General features: G+C 52.8%; 12 protein-coding genes and 1 non-coding gene across 13 annotated transcripts; 7 read left to right on the forward strand and 6 right to left on the reverse strand.

The window, feature by feature from the left end:
• Window positions 1-273: 273 nt before the first annotated feature.
• Window positions 274-1,764, forward strand: OGAPODRAFT_92241 (uncharacterized protein; the record flags this gene model as incomplete). Its single annotated transcript, XM_018357129.1, has 1 exon — window positions 274-1,764. One exon carries the CDS (start codon window positions 274-276, stop codon window positions 1,582-1,584), a length of 1,311 nt encoding a protein of 436 aa, XP_018213458.1. The 3' UTR covers window positions 1,585-1,764.
• A 130-nt stretch (window positions 1,765-1,894) lies between these two features.
• Window positions 1,895-5,125, forward strand: OGAPODRAFT_15407 (uncharacterized protein). The gene has a single exon (XM_018353710.1). The coding sequence runs from the start codon at window positions 2,143-2,145 to the stop codon at window positions 3,796-3,798; it is 1,656 nt and encodes a 551-aa protein (XP_018213460.1). The 5' UTR covers window positions 1,895-2,142; the 3' UTR covers window positions 3,799-5,125.
• Window positions 1,895-5,778, reverse strand: OGAPODRAFT_85002 (uncharacterized protein). Its single transcript, XM_018356787.1, has 2 exons — window positions 5,719-5,778; window positions 1,895-5,681 (listed from the first exon to the last, which is right to left on the reverse strand). Exons 1-2 carry the CDS (start codon window positions 5,755-5,757, stop codon window positions 3,891-3,893), a joined length of 1,830 nt encoding a protein of 609 aa, XP_018213459.1. The 5' UTR covers window positions 5,758-5,778; the 3' UTR covers window positions 1,895-3,890.
• Window positions 5,779-5,883: 105 nt separating this feature from the next.
• OGAPODRAFT_74923 (uncharacterized protein) lies at window positions 5,884-7,024 on the reverse strand (the record flags this gene model as incomplete). The annotated part of the gene is made up of 1 exon (XM_018355948.1): window positions 5,884-7,024. The coding sequence occupies one exon, from the start codon at window positions 7,022-7,024 to the stop codon at window positions 5,900-5,902; it is 1,125 nt and encodes a 374-aa protein (XP_018213461.1). The 3' UTR covers window positions 5,884-5,899.
• A 104-nt stretch (window positions 7,025-7,128) lies between these two features.
• Window positions 7,129-7,200, forward strand: OGAPODRAFT_t6. Its single transcript has one exon. It is a non-coding gene; the product is annotated as a tRNA-His (tRNA).
• Window positions 7,201-7,231: 31 nt separating this feature from the next.
• OGAPODRAFT_15408 (uncharacterized protein) lies at window positions 7,232-9,822 on the reverse strand. The gene has a single exon (XM_018353711.1). The coding sequence runs from the start codon at window positions 9,761-9,763 to the stop codon at window positions 7,244-7,246; it is 2,520 nt and encodes an 839-aa protein (XP_018213462.1). The 5' UTR covers window positions 9,764-9,822; the 3' UTR covers window positions 7,232-7,243.
• A 69-nt stretch (window positions 9,823-9,891) lies between these two features.
• OGAPODRAFT_15409 (uncharacterized protein) lies at window positions 9,892-11,297 on the reverse strand. Its single transcript, XM_018353712.1, has one exon. It carries the CDS (start codon window positions 10,659-10,661, stop codon window positions 9,963-9,965), a length of 699 nt encoding a protein of 232 aa, XP_018213463.1. The 5' UTR covers window positions 10,662-11,297; the 3' UTR covers window positions 9,892-9,962.
• Window positions 10,730-11,182, forward strand: OGAPODRAFT_22968 (uncharacterized protein; the record flags this gene model as incomplete). Its single annotated transcript, XM_018355232.1, has 2 exons — window positions 10,730-10,759; window positions 10,784-11,182. The coding sequence occupies 2 exons, from the start codon at window positions 10,730-10,732 to the stop codon at window positions 11,180-11,182; spliced, it is 429 nt and encodes a 142-aa protein (XP_018213464.1).
• Window positions 11,298-11,420: 123 nt separating the features above from the next.
• OGAPODRAFT_15411 (uncharacterized protein) lies at window positions 11,421-12,288 on the forward strand. The gene has a single exon (XM_018353713.1). It carries the CDS (start codon window positions 11,565-11,567, stop codon window positions 12,207-12,209), a length of 645 nt encoding a protein of 214 aa, XP_018213465.1. The 5' UTR covers window positions 11,421-11,564; the 3' UTR covers window positions 12,210-12,288.
• A 144-nt stretch (window positions 12,289-12,432) lies between these two features.
• On the forward strand, window positions 12,433-13,990 carry OGAPODRAFT_15412 (uncharacterized protein). The gene has a single exon (XM_018353714.1). It carries the CDS (start codon window positions 12,797-12,799, stop codon window positions 13,940-13,942), a length of 1,146 nt encoding a protein of 381 aa, XP_018213466.1. The 5' UTR covers window positions 12,433-12,796; the 3' UTR covers window positions 13,943-13,990.
• A 138-nt stretch (window positions 13,991-14,128) lies between these two features.
• On the forward strand, window positions 14,129-14,989 carry OGAPODRAFT_22951 (uncharacterized protein; the record flags this gene model as incomplete). The annotated part of the gene is made up of 1 exon (XM_018355231.1): window positions 14,129-14,989. One exon carries the CDS (start codon window positions 14,129-14,131, stop codon window positions 14,987-14,989), a length of 861 nt encoding a protein of 286 aa, XP_018213467.1.
• Window positions 14,990-15,011: 22 nt separating this feature from the next.
• On the reverse strand, window positions 15,012-16,719 carry OGAPODRAFT_85019 (uncharacterized protein; the record flags this gene model as incomplete). Its single annotated transcript, XM_018356789.1, has 2 exons — window positions 15,012-15,380; window positions 15,495-16,719. The coding sequence occupies 2 exons, from the start codon at window positions 16,714-16,716 to the stop codon at window positions 15,013-15,015; spliced, it is 1,590 nt and encodes a 529-aa protein (XP_018213468.1).
• Window positions 16,720-16,849: 130 nt separating this feature from the next.
• Window positions 16,850-17,265, reverse strand: OGAPODRAFT_15413 (uncharacterized protein; the record flags this gene model as incomplete). The annotated part of the gene is made up of 1 exon (XM_018353715.1): window positions 16,850-17,265. A coding segment is annotated over one exon (364 nt), but the record flags the coding sequence as incomplete, so codon positions are not given.
• Window positions 17,266-17,371: the final 106 nt, after the last annotated feature.

Raw genomic sequence — 17,371 nt, forward strand, 5'->3', positions numbered from 1 at the left:
GAAAAAGGGTAAGAAGAACTTCTCACTAAGTTTGAATCTAATTTATTTGTACGTTTGTCTTTTTGACTCACCGCTAAAATGACAGCCCCAACTTTGCTGCGCTAACTCCAGCCTGGCTGCTTTGTAAATCCGGCGCCATTTGTAAGCCGACCTCGATCTTTCTAGAATTATCTCGGTGCGAGGTGGGAGTCCTCCGGGACCGACGCGTCGATTCTGCAGAGAAGAAAAACCGTATTCAGAAAAATTCGGCCTTTCTTTACTGCCGTCTCCAAAATGCCTGTACAGAGCACACATCCGGCCGAAAATTTGTCCGACTTGGTGAGCGAGGACGTGCGCGCGGTCCTGCTAAAAGCGCCGCCGACACTACTCATAGAAGATCCCGTGTACCACAACCGACTCACCGAACTGCGCAACGACTACCGATATGCCTATGTGGTCCAGTGGATTTATCTTCTGCGTCATCTCGTGAAAATCACAGAGAATTTCGACGTGGAGACGTTTGAGGAGGAGCTGCTGGGCATTGCGAGCCCCGTGTTTGTGAACGCCTTTGTCTCCCGGATGGTCCAGTATCTGGCCAATTTCAAGGTGGAGAATTTTGATTCGCAGGTCAACGACGCGTTGAACCAGGTCTCTGCACGCTACTATGAGGAGTATGATCCAATAGATTTTTTTGCGCTTGATTTAATCGGCAAAACCGAGCTATTTTACAACCTGACCCAGCTGGCCAATACCAAAAGCATAGATAATTTCCGCAAGAGCGTGGACCAGTACGCCAAGCCACAACACGATTTGCGGCTGGAACCCGTGTACGCGTACACAGAGGACCGCGAACTGAACGAGTGGTTTGTGTTGGAAGACTCACGTGTTTATTATCGCAAATCAGAGTATCCCCCAATGGAGGTGCCCAAAAAACGGGCGGACGCGAAAAAGAGAATTGGCAATCCTGCTGAGACGTTTGGCGATATTGAGCCGGTGCTGGTGGAGTGGCGGTGCGAGACGGCTGGGATTTACCAGTTTGATCAGTATTTGAAGGAGCTGAAACAGAAAGGCGGCAAGAAAACGTCGTCACATGAGTACAAGCTGTACGGGAGTCTGAAAAGGTTTGTGGAGCAGGTTGCTCAGCACGACCTGAAGAAAAGACGGCAAGCGTTGCAGCGGAGGCGCGAAATTCAGATGCAGGCGTTGTTGGCCAACAGAAAACGCTCTTCTCGGCTGGAAGCCAAAGAAAGACAGAAACAAGAGGAGGACGAAAAGAAACGGCAGGAAGAGGAGCGATTACGGGCACATGGTGCAGAGATGCGGGCCCAGAAGCGCATGAAGCTCAAAGAGGAGATGTATCAAGCGTCCAGGACAGAGAGGCTGCAACGGAGACACCGGGAAACTGAGTCATCAGAGTCGAAAGACGTGACTAAGGAGGATACGACACAGGGTGCTAAGCCGAATGTTCACGAGGCGCATGATAATGCTAGTGACGATACAATAGATGAGCAATCAGAAGGCCAAGAGTCAGCCGCGCAGTCGCCTATTGTGGAAAGAGCCACCATTGAGGTCCCCGGCCGTATCGACGCGGCGCAAGAGAGATAACAATGTGGATTAATAATATCATGCGGCTATAACTGAGAGGTGGGAGGAGTGTCGCACATAACATTTACTTCCGGAAGTTTGGCCGACAGCTTCGGGCTTCGGCACTCTCCCAGTATAATGTTTACGAGGTACCTAAGTGCCAAATAATGCATAGCGTAGATGATAGATTATAAATACAATTTATATTCCAGTCGCTTCTGAATTTCTCTCCACATGAAAAGACGCTCGATAGAGGTGAAGAAATCCGTCCCTGTCTCCTGTCTGGAGTGTCGCCGCCGCAAGATCAAATGCGACCGCGGGGTGGTTTGTAAAAACTGCGAGCGCAAAAAGCTAACTTGCGAGTATCCAGAAACCTTTAGATCGATTAAAATTTCGCCACCGGAACCAAAATTAGGAATTGTGGAGGAGGAGGAAAAAGAGGTTTCCGATCTGGAGAAGCTACGCAAGCAAAACACAAAGTTTGCTAGCCGTATTTTTGAGCTCGAAAAGAAGGCTGTAGAGCGGGCCGATGCCGCACCCAAAAGCTACATCACTGTGCCTTGTTTCTTCGATAGTCACATGACACTGGTCACGAGCAGGCCAGTCGAATTGCCGAAACTACTAGACGACCGTGTGCTCAATGTGCATTTGCTGAACCATCTCGTGACGTGTTTTTTCGACCTCAACCAGCACCTATATTTTGAGCTCGACAAAGATGACTTGCTTGCCGGCATGAGAAGCCTCGACGCGTCGTTTCGGAGCATGGAGATGGTGATGCTGATCTGTGCTATTGGCCTAGTCGTGCTGGACTACAGTTACGACCCAAAACACAGGCGTCTTGTCGACTTCGACGCGACTGTCGAGAGGCCTGTAATGGTGTCATCGCTGCTCGCCAAGATCAGGGACTACCGTCAGCTTACCAAATACTCTCGCGGCAAAACCAAGTTTGTGGCCTTGTGGCTGTTTATGGAGACCCGATTTGCTGAGCGCGACGAATCGCTCTCAATTTCGACAGAGGTGTTCACCACCTACTCGCACCATCCAGAGGTCGCTTCCCTCCTCCGGAAATTCGATAATCTCTTTGTGCTAAAGTGTCTTGTGATGGACATGCATCCGGCCATGTCGCAATGTTTTGAGCAGCTGAGGACGTCTGACGAGAAATTCAACCCGCAGACCTACTTGGAGGCCGAGCAGACAAACCCAGCAGAAGACTTCATGTCGCTTGTGGTGCGTGTTCTGGACTCCAAACTTAATCTGAGAAAGGACAATTACCTGATTATGGAGGTGCTATTCAAAACCCAGAAAAAAGAGTTTGATATTCAGCATCTTAAAGAAAAGAGAAAATTCGACCTTGACAATTACGACCAGATTAACTCATTACTGGTTTCGCAGATGAAGGTGTTGATGGTGTTGTATTACTGCGGCCTGAAACTCAGGTTTTTCCAGAAGCCATCCGACTACCAGCTGGAGTCTATGGTCAAGCTGCTGAACCATCTGCTGGAAATGAGCATCTGGAGCGACCTCGAATCGAGCACCAAGCAGTGTCTACCTGTGCGCAACTTTGTCGTGATGATTCTGGGAAACCTGCTCGACATGTTCAACTCGATGTTGTACCACAGAAACATTAACATCAAAATGTTGAAGCTGATCCTCTCCAAATTCGAGGCCATTTCATGCCACCATTTTATCGACACCGACCTGCTGGACATTGCGGCCGCCAAGATCAAGATTCTGGCCTCCGATAAGAACACTGGCTCCAGTGTACCGTTACTGTACGGTTCGGAGGTTCTTCTCCGCGAACGCATCGAGGTCTCCAAGTTGCAGGTTAGACCAGGTTCCGGTGCTCTGCCCGTCGCTAATAATTTTGCGCTGGACTTTTCACGGAACGAGACCATCAACTTCGCAAGGTTCCTGGGCGAGGACGAAAACGGCACATATGAGGACCAGGCCGAGTCTCCGTCGTCGCTTGGGGACAACGGCGAATTTACGGACCCTGTGGGAAAAGAGTTTGCAACCATTTTAACTCAGGACCAAAACTTTGCGGACTACTGGCTGGGAGCTCCTTCCGAGATCGGCAAGTCGCTAGACGTGACCGACTTGACCCTGGGGGCGCCATCGCCAAGCAAAACGTCCAGCTTCTTCGCATCGGAGCTGGAGCCATTTCCCGTGAGCGACTCGCTGAAAAAGCCGGTAATGGAGCTCAACGGCTACTATCAGTTTATGGATGTTGAGTGATTCGTGGATCGAAACCAACTTGTACATACGCCGATGCCATGAGTCCCGTTTGGTTTGTTACGTTATGACTTATAATACCATTGATGATCTCTCTATTGCTTAAATCCTTTAACGAGATCCACATCTTTAAGGTCGCCGACCTGAGAATCGGCCTTTCTGTCTCGCAGAGGGCTTTCCAATTCGATCTTGGCCGGCGACCGGTTGTTCGTGGCGCCTGACTGCATGCTGTTTTGCTGCTGGTTGCCGTTCGACGAGGGGCCGCCCAGCGGTGTGGAAAACTGCACGTAGTTCCACAGTGCCGGCGACGAGTTGACCGACGGGTGCGATTGCGACGACGAGGGTGGGTCCAACTGGTGGCGCGACGTGCCTCTGTCGGGCGTGTAAGCCTCCAAAGCGCTAACCTGGTATTTTTTCGGACTTGCTGGCGGGAACAGGGCATTGCCCGATGAGGCAGGTGCATTGGTGGCCGGAGGCTTGATCGCGGAGCTAGGCGTTTCCTGAGATGCCGTTCTGCCGGCCAGAGGCGGGATCGATCCATTAAAGTTGGACCTGTACTCGGGGACGCCCAGCTGTTTGATAGGCGAGGAGAGTTCCGGCTTGGGCACCTGATTAGGGACGGAGGACGTGCCCGACGTGGAGCCTGGAGCACTGCTTGGGGGGATGCTACTGTTGGACAAGCTTGCTGCTGCAGTGATGTAGTTCAGGGCCTCGTGGGGCTCGGAATGCAGGGGCGCAGCGGAGTTCAGTTTCGCCTCGTAATACGGTTGCTCGGGCCGTTTGTACATGTTGAAATCTGCGGTCGGGTTTGTGGCCGGGATGGCCGAACGGCCAGAGTCGGGCAGGCCTCTGTTTTTTATAAGATGCATCTGGAGTTGTCTGGAAACGCTGCTTCCTCTTTTCACTTTGTTTAGAGTTCCTTCCTCCCATTTTTTCAGGAACTCTTTCCTGTAGCTCTCGCTGATCTGCCACTTCATGCCCTTTCCGGGCTCGTTGGGCTTTCTAGGCACTTTCTCAAACGCCTTGTTGAGCGACAAATTGTGTCTGATGGAGTTCTGCCACCCTTGCTTGCTGTGCCTGTAATAAGCGTAATGGCTCGCTATCCAGTCGTAAATCTCCGACAGCGACAAGATGCCTTGAGGATTAGACAGGATCGCCTGTGTGATCATTGTGGCATACGAGTACGGCGGCTTGAGATCCTTGGCGTCATCTTTGGAGTAATCCTGCTCCGAGCCCTTGATGGTGTGCCCGGGAGACGAGAGATCGTTGGGCGCGGGCGACTTCTCGTATATTTGGAAACCCTTGACGTTGTTGTTGGTGTAGATGTCGGTGGAGTAGAGCGACGCACTCGAGTTGCTGAAAACGTCAGACTTGGGCCGCTTGTTCTTGAGGTTGGAAAGGAAGTAGTTGGAGATCACTGGCACGGCATCGGGCAGAATGAACATCATCTGGGTGCCGCCAATGTCGATGATGTTGCCCGAGTTGAGAAATATGGGCCCCGAGCCGTTCGACGTGGAGTTGATGCGCTGGGCGTCGATCTTGAGCCCATTACGCCCCAGAATCACGAGCTCCCACCTTCTTTCCTCTAGATTGTACGAGATCGACGCGTGTTTTCGGGAAACCACCTTCGACGGCCCCAGATCGATGTCGACCTTGTCCTCGGCCCGGTCCGTGGCGTGCGAGTCGGTATTACGGCCTATAAGCACTTTCAACGATTTCACATAGAAGGTCCAGTCTCTGCCGGCAATCTTGGCGTACGCCTGGACCTCGTTGTTTAGATTCCGTTCGTTGTTGTACACGCGTGAGACGGTCGTCGGGATATTGTCTGGCGGCACCGTGAGGTTTTTGATTACCTGGTTAATGAGGTCGTTGGGGTCGTCAAATACCTGTATTTGTTAGTAAAATCCCGCTGCTGGTACTCACCTCATTATCCTCATTGATGAACCTTTTTCTTTCGCTCATGCTGCGCTTGTCAGAAAACACTTGTGGGCCAATCAGGTGCTGCGGACCAACAAATACGAGAGCTGTGGCACTTGATTAATTTTTGTTTTTATTTACAATGCTTTTTATTTTGTCAACACAGCTGGAAAATTTTAGTCGCAAACTACTTTTTCTGAAAATCCAACGGAGACTCGAACGGATTTGATCCGTTGTCCTTCACGTCCAGATCCACCTCCAAGATCACCTCGTTGCTGTCGGCCCGTCCCAAGGTCTCCAGCGGAATGTCCAGCGAAACAGTGTCGCCGCCGGCCTGTGCGTGGTGCTCCTGCTCTTTTCTGTGCTGCGTCGTGAGAAATTCGATGTTCTCCTCGTCAGAGTCACCCAGATCCGAATCGTCACTGCTCCCCAGCACGTCGTCGTTGCTGCGCAGCAACAGCGGACCAAACCCGAGCGGCGTGCCTCCAGATGTCCCGGTCCGCGAGTCTGTCCTGGGCTCGTCCTCGTCCTCGTCCTCGCCTTCCTCGATCGTATCCTCCAGCACGAACCGGCTCTTGGGCGGCTCGTACTCATAAGCGTCCTCCTCGACATTCACCAGCCGCGGCACACCGCCCCTGGTGACCACGTTGCCTCCATGGATCGAGGCGGCCTCCAGATCGCTATAATAAGTCTCCTTCGAGTATACACTCAGGGCGCGGTTGCTGCCGTTCGAGGACCCGCCTGCACGGCTGTTTGTGAGCTTGGCGCTGCCGTTGCGGATCGTCACGCCTGGAATGTAGGTCACGTTGATCACGTTCGACGCTTTGGTCAGCACGGAGTTGGTCATCGTTGTGAGCGTTGACTGCGAATTTCGCCGCTGTCTCGGGCCCCCCGTGAGTTGTTCCTTGTCGTCCTCGTCTTCGTCATCTTCCTCGTAGTAGTAGAAGAAGCCGTGTGGGTACCGTTTCTTGTACCACTTTTTGTAGAGCAGGTAAAACAGGCCGCACAGGATCAGAAACACAAACGCGGCCACGCCGCCTGCGATTCCGCCCACTTTCGCCGAACTCGGCCCTTTCGACACGGCCTGCGTGCTGGACGCGGAGGTCAGGCTGGATGTGATGTTGGCACAGTACCGTGTGGGACAGGTGGTGCAGGATCCGGACGACTGCGCACATTGTTCGGTGGAGTCGCACGCTGGACACGCAGGCAGCGAGGGACACGAGACGCACTCTGTGGAGTTGTCAACGCGCTCCTGAAGACGTGGCACGACCTCGTAGTATATGCCGTCGTACGGGTTGTAGATGTACTCCATGGATGAGGCGAGAGAAAATAAAATAATTATTTTTAGCTGGCAGGGCAGGCCGGAGGCGGGTGTGCGACGACAAGGGCCTGTTTGCGCAAAATTTCGGCTGATACGCCGTTCTAGTATAGTGGTTAGTACTCTTGTTTGTGGCACAAGCGACCCAGGTTCGATTCCTGGGGACGGCAGGTTTTACTTCTTTTTTTTTTTGTCCATTCCATTATCGTCTATCTATCTGATGCTGCTCATGATTCCGTAGCCGACGGTGATGATCACCACAAACATCGCGAGCGAGATCGGCACACCGCGCGAAATAAACAGGCTCGTCGAGAGATAGCGTTTGCCCAGGTCGTCGGTCATGGAGATGGCGATCGAGTTCGGGAAGCCCGACATTGGCAGCGCCATGCCGACGCTCGCAATGAGCGTGATTCCGCACACGAGCAGGAACCCCTGGTCGAGCTCTTGCCCGACGGACTGGACCAGCGGAATCAGAATCAGTGCCGAAACGGTGTGCGACACAAACGTTGCAAACACCACGCACAGCACGCCGAAGATGGCCAGTATCGCGATCGGCGGGTACGTGTGGATTCTGTCGGAGAGGGAGGTGGCGATGGTGTGGAGCAGACCGGACGAGCTGACGGCCTTGCCGAGCGCGATGCCGCCCATCGCGAGCAGGACGATCGACCAGGGGTAGTTGTTGACGTCCGTGGTGGTGAGCAGGCCTGTTCCGTAGAAAGCGATGATCGGCACGATCGAGATGATGCCGGACGACCCGAGTCGCGACTCGAGTTGCGACTCGAGACACCACAGCACAATGGTGAGCACGGACACGAAGCAGATGTAGTACTGTTTGAGGGTGAAGGCGGTGCGTATCGGCTTGATAGGCTTGATTTTCACGGTGTTAATTTTGAACGTGAGAATCATCTCCAGCCACACCAGGAAAAGCCCAATCAGACACAGAGGGATCGAAAACGAGAACCAGTTACCCCAGGTCGGGTGTGGCTCGAGTGCCTCGATGGCGATGATATTTTGCGGCGACGAGATCGGCGTACTCATGCCGCCCACGTCGGACACGAGCGCTATGCCCAGCACGAGAGCCTTCGCGAAGCCAGACTCGGTGGGAATGCTCTTGAGCAGCGGGCCGATCAGCGAGTACGCGAGCACGGGCGCGGCAACGTTCGAAATCCACATCGACAGAAATAATGCCACCACCATGATGGCCAGCAGGATGCGGCGCGGCGACGTGCCGGCGAAAAACAAAATGTACGACGACGCGATGCGCGCGATGTTGTACTTGGACAGCGCGGCCGCGAGCGTGAAGCCGCCGATCAGCAGCATGATCGTGGAGTTCCACATCGTGCTGAAGATGTAGCTGGTCGCGTCCGCGGCGCCCATCACCTCGCCCGTGTCGGCGTCCTTGAGCACGTTGCACGTGACCACGAGGAACGGCACGAGCAGCGACGTGGCAAACAGCGGGATGGCCTCTGTGGCCCACAGAATCGCGCATACGGCCACCACGGCGAGACAGTTGCCCTGCGTGCGGTCGTTGAGCGTCTTGACGCCGAGCAAGATGCCGCCCACGAGAATCGTCAGCGCGATTTTGAACGCTGTCCAGCCAAACAGAAACTTCGGCACGCCCAGCCGGAAGGGCAGCCACGAGACCTCTGTGCTGTACATCTCGACCTGGAACATGCCCTTGAGCTCTGCCTCGTCGCCCGTCAGCACGCTCGAGCCCTTGGCATTGTGTTTGTCCTTCTCGATACCGATCATCTCTTTCCACACAGTGCTGCGCTCGAAAACGATGTGTTCGCGCAGATGGCTGCGCAGAAACGCCCGCGCAGCCTCGATCGAGTCCTGCGTCACGCCAGCATACACCTCCACCAGCTCGTCGAGATAGTCGTCGATCTTGACGAGCGTGGCCGTACTGAACACCTCGGACCGGGAGCTGAGCGACTCGACAAAGCGCTCGCGGATGTGCTGCTCCAGCACCTTGTCGAACTTCTTGCACACTTTGCTGAAGCCGATCTTGTTGAGCTCGATGAAAGACTTGAGCTCCGACAGCTCAATGAACGCCTGCACAATGCGCTTTTTGTAGCTCACCTCATGCTGGAACGAGAGGTTCAGCTCGCGGTCGCTCAGCAGCGTCGAGAACGCCGTCGTGCTCTCGAGGTCGTCCTCGTCGTCGTCGCCCGCGTCGCGCTCGACGTCCTTGCTGAACCGGTCCAGTCTGTCGTTGGTCTTGATCCTCTGCAAATCGTCCTGCGTCTCCTTGTAATAATGCAGATCCTTGAGCAGCCGGTCGATCTCGCTGAAAATCACCTTCTCCTGCGCAGTGTAGAAACGGTCGATCTTGCTCAGCTCCTTCAGCAGAGCCGTCTCAAACACCTTGGTCGGCGAAACCTTGTCCAGATCGATCTTTGCCAGGTCTAACGTCTCCTGTTCCGAAATCGACTCGAGCTCGAGAGTCTCGGTCGTGGCCTCCTCTTTCTTGCGCCTCAATGAGCCTATCTTGTCCATGAGCGACACCTTCCACTTGGCGGCCCCAGAAAGCTCCAGCCCGGCCAGATTGGACCGCACGTCGTTGTCCGACGTGTGCGACGTGGCCAGCTTCGAGGAGGCCGTGTTGGAGTTGTCGTTCTCCAGCACGAGCTCCTGCAGCTCGTAGATAAGCTTCTTGAGCGCCGAATACGCCAGATAGTGCTCCTTCCACTCAGGAACAGCGTTGAACTGCAGCGAGTGCGAAAACTTCATGGCGCAGTACTTGGCACTAAAACTGAAATGGAAATTGGTCACACGAGCAACGGTTTTATGAAGGCGGGTAAAAAAAAAAAAAAATGGCTGCCCACGTGTGTCTAATTAATTAATTGATCAATCGATTAGATTTTGCGCCGCGTCGCCAGAACATAAGTCGATTCGTTATATAAGCCGTTACGTAACAGGCATACCGGCCCTAGTACTCGTAGTTGTCGCCCTTCTGCATGGGCATCGGAGAATACACCTGCTGCATGTACTGCTGCTGGTAGCGCATCTGGTAGTCCGGGTCCATCGGGCTTTGCAGGTTCGCAAGGTGCTGAGAGTGCTTCTTGCGAGGCTTCTCCTCCTCGCGAGGCACAATGTCGATGAGAAAGTCAAACATGTCGCTTTTTTGCAGCGCCGCCGCGATGTCGGACTTCTGCAGCGTTCTGCGCTTGTGCTCCTCGGCGTGGATCCACGCCCGCATCGTCAGCTCGGTGATGAAGATGTCGCAGCCCTTTGCGAAGAGGATCGGGGCCTCTGCAGAGATCATCTTGACCTCCTCGTCGGTCTTCATCACTTTCTTGATCCGCGCCAGCGGGAGCTGGTGGTTCTTGAAGTCGTGGTTATCGTGCTCGATCGAATTGATGGTTTCCTGCCAGTATTGCATCATCATGTTTTTGTACTTGCCGCTCAGGCCTTGTCCCACGTTGCTGAACGCGCCAGACGGCCCTCCGAACTCGTCCGAGTCGTCCTCTGCGTCGTTCTCTTGCTCGTTGTCGACCTCGCCGTTCTCGGGCGAGAGCTCTTCTTCCAGATCATCCGAAACGCCTATGCCCTCCTCGTCTAGGTGGGCCGGCATCTCGCTGTAGCGAGCCATGGCGTACTGCTGATCTCCAAATTCCTCGAAGGCCATCAAGAGGTCCGAATGGGTGTTTTTAAGGAATATTTTGCAATTATTTCAAATTAATTATTTCCGTTTCAATGCCCAATCCGTTCGAGTCGTTTTCGTCTGTGCGCCCAAAACAACACAAACAGACGTTCGACGAGCTCTACGGCGAGCCAGAGAACTTTTTGGAGCTCGAGGTGGTCAACCCGGTCACCCACGGCAACAAGACGACCAATATGTACACCGACTACGAGATCGTGTGCCGGACCAACATCCCCGCGTTCAAGAAAAAGTACTCGCGGGTGCGCAGACGGTTCAGCGAGTTCGACGCGTTCCGCAAGATCCTCCAGCAGGAAACCACCCGCGTGGTGATCCCAAAACTGCCGGACAAGTCGCTGCTCAATTACAACAACCGGTTCGACGACGACTTCATAGAGGAACGCAGACAGGGCCTAGAGCGGTTCCTCAACATCGTGGCGGGCCATCCGTTGCTGCAGACTGGCAGTCCAACGCTCATCAGATTTATCCAGGACGAGAAGTGGAGATAGGGTACGGTCAATCGCTCGCGGAGGCAATTTCCAGGATGGGTGCGCACTGACCCTGAGGCGGCCGCAACGCCATGTCCTTCATTATATAATTAGCAATGATGATCGCATAACGAACTATCGATTGATACTATTGAATAATACTACTGAATAATCTACCAAGTAGTACCCCTTGCTCTCGAATAATAATACTTTGCTGCATTCAACATTTTCTAAGAAAATCTTTATCCATTGCCCCTCAATTGCTATGGCCTCCCAATTAAAACTGGGACAATTAATTAATCGAAGCACCAAACTAGTTTCTCTCAGATATTCTTCATATCTTGCTCCTAGACCAACTTTAAGCTACAGACCAGCTCTTTGCCGTCCTATCATAAACAATAAAATGGGACTCGTCACTATCTCCAACTCCATCAAAGACGCTCTGACAAAGAGCGAGGTGGTTCCAACGGTGATCCATTCCGACTCCTTCACTCCTAAGGGCTTTCTGATCATCTCCTACGGCCAGGACAAGGAAGTCGCCATGGGAAACACCCTATTGGTGAAGGACACTCAACGCAGACCAGACATGGCCTTTACACTCAACCTCTCTAAAGACACTGACCCGGACTTTTCGATTTCGAGCTCCGACAGATTTACTTTGGTGCTCACCGATCCAGACGCACCAACAAAGGGCGATGAAAAGTGGTCAGAGTACTGCCACTACGTTGTGAAAAATATAAAGCTTAACGACTTCGACCCTAACAAATCTGTCGATATATCCCAAATAGAGGAACAATTGACCACGTCGAACCTCAATGGCGAAGACCTCATCCCCTACATGGGTCCTGCTCCTCCACCAAAAACAGGCAAGCATAGATACGTGTTTCTGCTGTACAAGCAGAAACCAGGGGTCGAGCCGGAAGCTCCAGCAGATCGCCCTTGTTGGGGCACGGGTGTCCCCGGATGGGGTGCCGAAGAGTGGAGCCAGAAAAACGAGCTTCAATTGCTTGCTGTCAACTTCTTCTACGCACAGAACGAGGAGCAATGATTACGTAATCATGGCACGTATTTTTTATGTTGTTAAGCCTGGAAGCGGGACCAATATATGGTGGTATTGAGCATACAAACACGACTGCCAAGGCAGTTCGGAATTGATGGCCGTAGTTTGTAGGATGCCGGGGGCGCCGGTTGCGAAAATAGAGGGTGTCGTCAGCGGTATCGAATCCGGGGTACCTACACCCCCTTTCCATTTTCCCCGCCGATTTGATGCTATTTTCGCACCCCCTAGTGGCTGTACAGCGCACTCCGGAAAGAGATGGAACAGCTATAAGAGCTGTCGTTCGCCGGAACGCACAAGGGCAATGACGAGCACGGAGATGCCAGCTGCATACTACTAGCAACGGAGACGGAGTCCTGGCAGGAAATTTTTTCGCGACCAATCATGACCCGGAAATGCAGCGGGGGTGTCGGTACAAGTAGTGGGGTGTCTAAAACGGGGTATTTCATGCAGGTTGGAAGTTTTTAGCCCGTTGTGATTGGGTGTCTAGATATGCCGCAGACGTATATCGACGTCCACCTCTCAAGAATTTATATCGCTGGAAATCCAGCTGGTTCGCAAAATCAGCACCAACCATGATGTCTATTTCGAGAGTTGCTGCATTGAGAAACCAATTTGCTCGTCTAGCCAAGCCGGCTGTAGTCCAGCAGGTCTTCAGACACTCCACTGCCTCTGCTCCAACCATCCCAAAGACCCAGATGGGATGTGTTTTTGAAACCAACGGCGGTCCAATTGAGTACAAGGAGATCCCAGTTCCAAAGCCAAAGCCAAACGAGATTCTGGTCCACGTCAAGTACTCTGGTGTGTGCCACACCGACTTGCACGCCTGGAAGGGTGACTGGCCACTGCCTGTCAAACTCCCACTTGTGGGTGGTCACGAGGGTGCCGGTGTTGTCGTTGCCAAGGGTGAGAACGTTAAAAACTTCGAGATCGGCGACTTGGCCGGTATCAAATGGCTGAACGGCTCGTGTATGGGTTGTGAGTTCTGTCAACAGGGTGCCGAACCAAACTGTCCTGACGCCGACCTTTCCGGTTACACACACGACGGTTCTTTCCAACAATACGCCACTGCTGACGCTGTCCAGGCCGCTAAGCTGCCTCCAGGAACTGACCTCGCTGCTGTTGCTCCAATTTTGTGTGCTGGTGTGACTGTTTACAAGGCCTTGAAGACTGCTGCTTTGCGTCCAGGTCAGATTGTTGCTATTTCCGGTGCCGCCGGTGGATTGGGTTCTCTTGCCGTTCAATACGCTGTCGCCATGGGTCTGAGAGTTCTGGGTATTGACGGTGGTGAGCAGAAGGGCGAGTTCATCAAGAAGCTCGGTGCCGAATTCTACGTCGACTTCACCAAGGAGAAGGACATTGTGTCTGCCATCCAGAAGGTCACCAATGGCGGTCCACACGGTGTCATCAACGTGTCTGTGTCTCCAGCTGCTATCTCCCAGTCTTGTCAATACGTGAGAACCCTCGGTAAGGTTGTTCTGGTTGGTCTTCCAGCCGGCGCTGTTTGCGAATCTCCTGTCTTTGAGCACGTCGTCAAGTCCATCCAGATCAAGGGATCTTATGTTGGTAACAGACAAGACACTGCCGAGGCCGTGGACTTCTTCACCAGAGGCCTTGTCCGTTCTCCATTCCAAATTGCCGGTCTTTCCGAGCTGCCTGAGGTCTTCAAGAAGATGGAGGAGGGCAAGATCTTGGGTAGATATGTCCTTGACACTTCTAAATAAATGACTATATTCCAAACAGATTCAATAAAATCACAAGGTAAATAACTGGTCCGGCCCAAAAATTAAATCATTTCAAATAAATATTTGTTGGAAATAAATCATTAAAGTTAAACCATTGCTTGAACCATCTGTGTTATTTATATACCATTGCGTCCCTCTTCATTTCTTCCCTCCCATCCAATTGCAATGAATACAGACGTGGAGTTTTGGGAATTCCGCAAGCTGCATGACAAAAACGACACCCTGCTGGACAAAGTCGAAAAACAGTGTTTTCGATACGCCCTGCCCAATTTGCCGCTGTGGGGGCCCCTGGCGCCCGCGCACGACTGCACAACGCTGCGCGCGCTCATGGGCTTTGCCCAGTCCTACGTCGGCGCCGCGCTGATTATGCGCATCCCCCGGCTCAGAGGCCTGCCTGCTTTCCGTCGCTACTCGTCCTCGCTCGCCCGCATAGTGCTCGGGTCCGCCTTCTTTCTGGGCGGCTCGCACGAGCTCAGCTATGCGTGGAGGCCATACGAAAACCCGCTTTATGTGGAAACCTGTCTTGCAAGAGACAAGGCCATGCAGGATGGCGAGGAGAGCACGTACTGGCTGGGCCCGAAAAACTACATGCCCATGACCATCTCGCAATACGTGGACCTGCTCTGGATGCAGTATCTGACGCGTGCTGACGTCGAGAAGGTGATGCGGTCCAAAATCATGGCCAAGTTCAACCAGTATCACGAGAAATATGCCGAGTCGCTCAGAGACACGGCCACGCTGGGCTCGCGTGTGCAGCGGGTGATCGACCAGCCGGCACCTAAACACGCCATCAGCAAGGAGGAGGTCAGCTCGATCATTGGTGCGTTCCACACGGACGAGGACCTCACGGACCCAGACGTGGTGGAAAAATTCTGGTTCGAAAACCACCCCTGGATCAAGCTTCAGGTGCTCACCAATACCATGTACCTGGCGTCGAACATTCCGCGCGTGGCGCGGCCGGCCGAACAGCCAGAACAGCCCGATGGATCAAAAGACGCAAAACTACTCTCTGAAAATAACGAATAACTGTATAACGGATCTATAATCTATTAGAACCTTCTGTTTCCCAATGGCGCAGAGTTGCTTCCAGAAAAACCTCTCGAGCCGCCTCTTCCTCCACGGCCACCTCTGCCATAGCCACCACGGCCTCTACCGTATCCTCCGCGGCCTCTGCCATAACCGTATCCGTTGCCTCTGTTGCCCTTCTTGTCCAAAGCCTGTAATTGCGGAGGAATCTCTTGCTTGGCCTCTCTCAGAATGGTGATGAGGTCGTGGGCCTGGCCGGAGTTGCTCTCCGTGAACAAGGTGATGGCTGTTCCTTTCTCGCCAGCACGTCCCGTTCTTCCGATACGGTGGACGTAGTCCTCGACGTTGCCGGGCATGTCGTGGTTGATCACCGTGGTGACTCCCTTTACATCTAATACGTTAGTTTACGAATACCAAGTGCTTTCCGCCCAACTCGAATATATTTCTATACCAAAGTGTAGCCAAGCGAAAAGCCTGATGGGACGCTTCCCATGCAAAAACTTACCAATACCTCTGGCGGCAACATCCGTGGCCACCATGATTGGCGACCGTCCGGATCTAAACTCGCTCAGAACCCAGTCTCTTTCCCTTTGTTCCTTGTCGCCGTGAATAGCCAAGGCTGGCCAGCCATCGCTGCGCATGTAGGCAGTGATATCGTCGCAGGTTCTTTTCGTAGACGCAAAGACAATCACCTTGGCCTGTGGCTCCGCCATGGCGGACTCCAGGTACTTGGCAAGCTTGTCTCTCTTCTCGTACTCGGAACAAACGTCGATGATCTGCTTGATGTTGTGCGAGGCGGCTAGGTCCAACGAACCAATGTTGACCTGGATGTAGTCGTTAAGGTAGTCTCTGGCCAATGTCTGGACATTCTTTGGCCATGTAGCAGACCACATCAGCGTCTGTCTGTCAGGGCGGATCTGGTCGACGATCTTGCGGATCTGGGGCTCGAATCCCATGTCCAGCATTCTGTCGGCCTCGTCCAGCACGAGATAGGTCACACGCTTCAGGTTGGTCCGGCCAGAGTCCAGCATGTCCAAGAGACGACCAGGAGTGGCAATACAGATTTCTGCGCCTCTGGCAAGGTCTCTGATCTGCTGGCCCTTAGGGACTCCACCGTAGACACAGGTGTTTCTGATTCTGGAGCTACGTCCGAACTTCGAACACTCCTTCTGAATCTGCACAGCAAGTTCTCTTGTTGGAGCCAGGACCAGACAAATTGGGCCATCGCCGGGTTGCAAAAGGGGCTGGGCATTAATGTGCACAATTGCCGGCAGGCAGTACGACAGGGTCTTTCCCGATCCTGTTGAAGCAATTCCCACCATATCACGTCCCGAGAGAGCCATAGGCCATCCCTGGCACTGAATCGCGGTCGGGTTAGGGAATCCCTGCGCCTTCACCTCCTTCAGAACATAGTCTGGGAAACCAGCCTCGTCAAAAGAGGTGATAGGTCTAGGGATGTCCCTGCCATAAACCGTCATATCGTGCTCCTTTCTGAACGCAGCCACCTCATCTTCTGACCGCGAAGTAACAGCTTCTGCCTCTTTGTAGAAATTCTTCTCAAACTTAGGCAAAGTCTCCAGATCGAAATTGGGCTTGGTCAAATTTGCACCAAGCTCGTAATCATCTCTGCGTCCATAGCTGCCATTGCGGTCATCTCTGCCAAACCTACTTCTATGTCCACCGCCATACGACTGGTAGCTATTTCTATTGTTGTTAGTATACGACATGTTAAAAGGGAATAATTTGTTTTAGATAAAAAAAAAATTTTGATAAAAATTGATCTTTTTCCGTAAAAAAATTTTACTTACCCGGTTCTGGAAAAGAAATACCAGCTACCATATCTCAATCAACTTCACCCATTAAAATACATTTTGAGTAGCTATTCGCTCTATACAAGCCTCCGCTGAGGCCTCTAAGGTTCCTCAGTGCCGTAGTCTCTTGCACTGATTTTTTCTCCGAAAACGTCTTCCACATGACTGCACAGATCAACAAGGTCATCGAGTCCTTTGTGGAGCGCCTCCACAGCGCTCATGCCGCCATAAGTTTGGATTCTGATGTTCATCTTGCTCTCTGCTGGGTGTGGAATCGAGTATCCGCAAAACTCAACCTCTGGGTTTTTCATTATCATATACCGCAGCGCATTTCCTAGCGTGTGGTCTTCATCGCTGATCTGGAAAGATGCCGCTGTCCCATCAGGCGTGGACCCAGGCAAAAGCTTGATCTTTTCGGTGTCGACCTCGTCCTGGCTCATGGTCTCGTCTACCACGTCCTCCATCGATGCGTCTGACATGGTGAAAAAAATGCAATTATTAACAAAAAAAATCCACGCCGCTGAAATAGTATCTATCAGCTTTCTGCCCGTGCCATATCGCCGCACTCGTT

This window comes from Ogataea polymorpha (assembly GCF_001664045.1).
Source record: "Ogataea polymorpha strain NCYC 495 leu1.1 chromosome Unknown OGAPOscaffold_1, whole genome shotgun sequence".
Lineage (NCBI taxonomy): Eukaryota > Fungi > Ascomycota > Pichiomycetes > Pichiales > Pichiaceae > Ogataea > Ogataea polymorpha.

What these genes read in the sequence shown, in the direction of transcription:
- OGAPODRAFT_15412 (XM_018353714.1), top strand. Translation starts at nt 12,797, where the DNA reads ATGTCTATTTCGAGAGTTGCTGCATTGAGAAACCAATTTGCTCGTCTA.
- OGAPODRAFT_85002 (XM_018356787.1), bottom strand. Translation starts at nt 5,757, where the DNA reads ATGAGCGAAAGAAAAAGGTTCATCAATGAGGATAATGAG. An exon ending in TCATCAATGAGGATAATGAG is followed by an intron (nt 5,682 to 5,718) that starts GTGAGTACCAGC and finishes TAACAAATACAG; the next exon opens with GTATTTGACGACCCCAACGA.
- OGAPODRAFT_15407 (XM_018353710.1), top strand. Translation starts at nt 2,143, where the DNA reads ATGACACTGGTCACGAGCAGGCCAGTCGAATTGCCGAAACTACTAGAC.
- OGAPODRAFT_15409 (XM_018353712.1), bottom strand. Translation starts at nt 10,661, where the DNA reads ATGGCCTTCGAGGAATTTGGAGATCAGCAGTACGCCATGGCTCGCTAC.
- OGAPODRAFT_15411 (XM_018353713.1), top strand. Translation starts at nt 11,565, where the DNA reads ATGGGACTCGTCACTATCTCCAACTCCATCAAAGACGCTCTGACAAAG.
- OGAPODRAFT_15408 (XM_018353711.1), bottom strand. Translation starts at nt 9,763, where the DNA reads ATGAAGTTTTCGCACTCGCTGCAGTTCAACGCTGTTCCTGAGTGGAAG.